The sequence below is a fragment of the Monoraphidium neglectum genome (assembly GCF_000611645.1).
Source record: "Monoraphidium neglectum strain SAG 48.87 unplaced genomic scaffold scaffold02042, whole genome shotgun sequence".
Classification (NCBI taxonomy): Eukaryota; Viridiplantae; Chlorophyta; class Chlorophyceae; order Sphaeropleales; family Selenastraceae; genus Monoraphidium; species Monoraphidium neglectum.
Genome location: NW_014011586.1, coordinates 3010 through 4850, shown reverse-complemented (window position 1 = coordinate 4850; position 1841 = coordinate 3010). Strand labels below are relative to the sequence as shown.

The window sequence follows — 1841 nt, the reverse complement described above, 5'->3', positions numbered from 1 at the left end:
ACCCCACCCGCGCAAACCGACCGCACCGCGCCGCGCCGCGCCACGCCTATGCCGCCAACGCCCGCCAGGTGTGCCGAGCTGCTGCTGCAGCAGCGCCGCCGGCGCGGCGCGATCGACGCCGCCGTGCGGCGCGGCGCGCTGCTTTATGAGGACGCGTCCGAGATGCTGCGGGCGGATTTCCCGCGCTCGGGGCCACCGTTGGACCCGTTTTTTGACATGGACGTCCCGGGGCTCCTCGAGTTCATCGACGCATCAATGCTCAAGACCGAGGCTCAGCTAGACGCGTACGACGAGTGGAGGCAGGAGGCCGGCGTGGGCGCCGCAGCCGAGCAGATGCAGCTCAAGCTGACGCTCGCGCAGTTCAGCGTGGCGCGGGCGGTGTTTTCCATGTTGCCCGCACGCGAGGCGCGCCGCCCCTTCGCGCTGACGGCGGCGGAAATCCGCGAGGTCGCGGCCGTCGCGGAGGTGCCGCCCAAGGCGGTGCGCGTTGCGCTGCACAGCTACGCGCGCCTCAAGACCCGTTCGCTGCTGGGGGCGCGGGAATTGCTGGAGGGCGGCCGCGACGGCGCCGACGCCGGCGGCGGCGGCGGCGGTCGTGGGGACGCCGGCAAAGCGTCGCAAAGCTGGGTGTCGCGCGCATATGGGCGGCTGTTTGAGCGCAAGGCGCCGGATCACGAGGACATCCAGGCATGGGTGGCGGCGGAGGCGCAGGCTGAATTCGACAAACTGGCGCGACTGAGCCTGACGGATTTCGAGGGGCGGCTCGAGAAAATGCTAGCCCGGGCCTCCACCGCCGCGACCACTGTGGGCCGCGCGCGCGGGGCGTCGCCGGCGGCGCGCGCGCGCGGCGAAGCAGAGCATTTTGCGGCCGCGCTGCGCGTGGTGCGGGCGCTGCCGCCAGAGGGCCGGCGGCGGCTCGAGCGGGACCCGGCGGGCGGCGCCGGCGACGGTCCGGAGGCGGAGGCGGCGGCGGCGGCCGGGGTGCCCTTGGGGTTCGTGCGGTCGGTGCTGGAGGGCTACGCAGAGCTGCGGCTGGCGGCTGCTTGGTCGCTGGGGCGCGGCGACGGCGACAGTGATTATTGACACGCATGAAGTACGCGCTGCTGCTGTGTTCATGTATGTGGTTGGCATGCATCCCGCAAACTGCTGCAATCAGGGCTGCACCCCTAGCTTTCCGTCACCACATCCAGGCCATCAAGTTCAGGCTGCACCCCTGTTGAACCTCAGAGAAGAAGGCAACCCACTGGGCGGCAGGTTCGATATTACGTGCAGGGTTGCGGCCGCGCCGACGCAGGCCGCTTGCCCACCAACGAATTGGGTTCGCCGGCAGCGGTGGAACAGAGGAGCAAGCAGACACGATGTAATCAGTAGTCTGATGACAGAAAACCCATGCCATCAACAAATCTGTTGCACTCTTGTTGGATAGACTGACAAAGCTACAAAGCTTGCAGCCAAGGAGAGAGGGGAGTTCCCTCGTGGCGCCAACCGCCGAAGAATGAGCACACCAAAATTAGGGCCAGTCGTGGCGCGAAGAATCGTGGGTGAGGGGTGCGAGGGGGCTCGCAGGTGTGCAGGGCGCGGTGAGAGGGCGAGGAGCCTGTGGCAATCGTATGAATGGAGATGCGGCGGCAACACAACACGGCTGGGTTGGAGCGAGACGCAGGCCGCACGGAGCAGGGAAGCGGGCCCTATGCACGTCGCACGCTCAGCAAGGCATTGCCCAGGCCCGGCGCATGGGTCAATGGGGGAAAGTCAGAAAGCCCCGCGCCATTGCGTTGCTGAGTAGCAACCAATTGATGGAGGCCCTCGCGAGGCGGATGAAAGATGGTCCAGCCCCCCCC

The 1841-nt window shown here is 68.0% G+C and overlaps 1 protein-coding gene across 1 annotated transcript in view; it reads left to right on the top strand.

Moving 5' to 3' along the window:
• Nucleotides 1-1083, top strand: part of MNEG_9729 (hypothetical protein) — a gene marked incomplete at both ends in the record, with an annotated part of 1864 nt that extends 781 nt beyond the window's left edge. Inside the window, one exon of the mRNA XM_014041799.1 lies at nt 69-1083. Within this exon, the coding sequence (XP_013897253.1) occupies nt 69-1083 (1015 nt within the window). The remainder of the gene's footprint in view (nt 1-68) is intronic.
• Nucleotides 1084-1841: the final 758 nt, after the last annotated feature.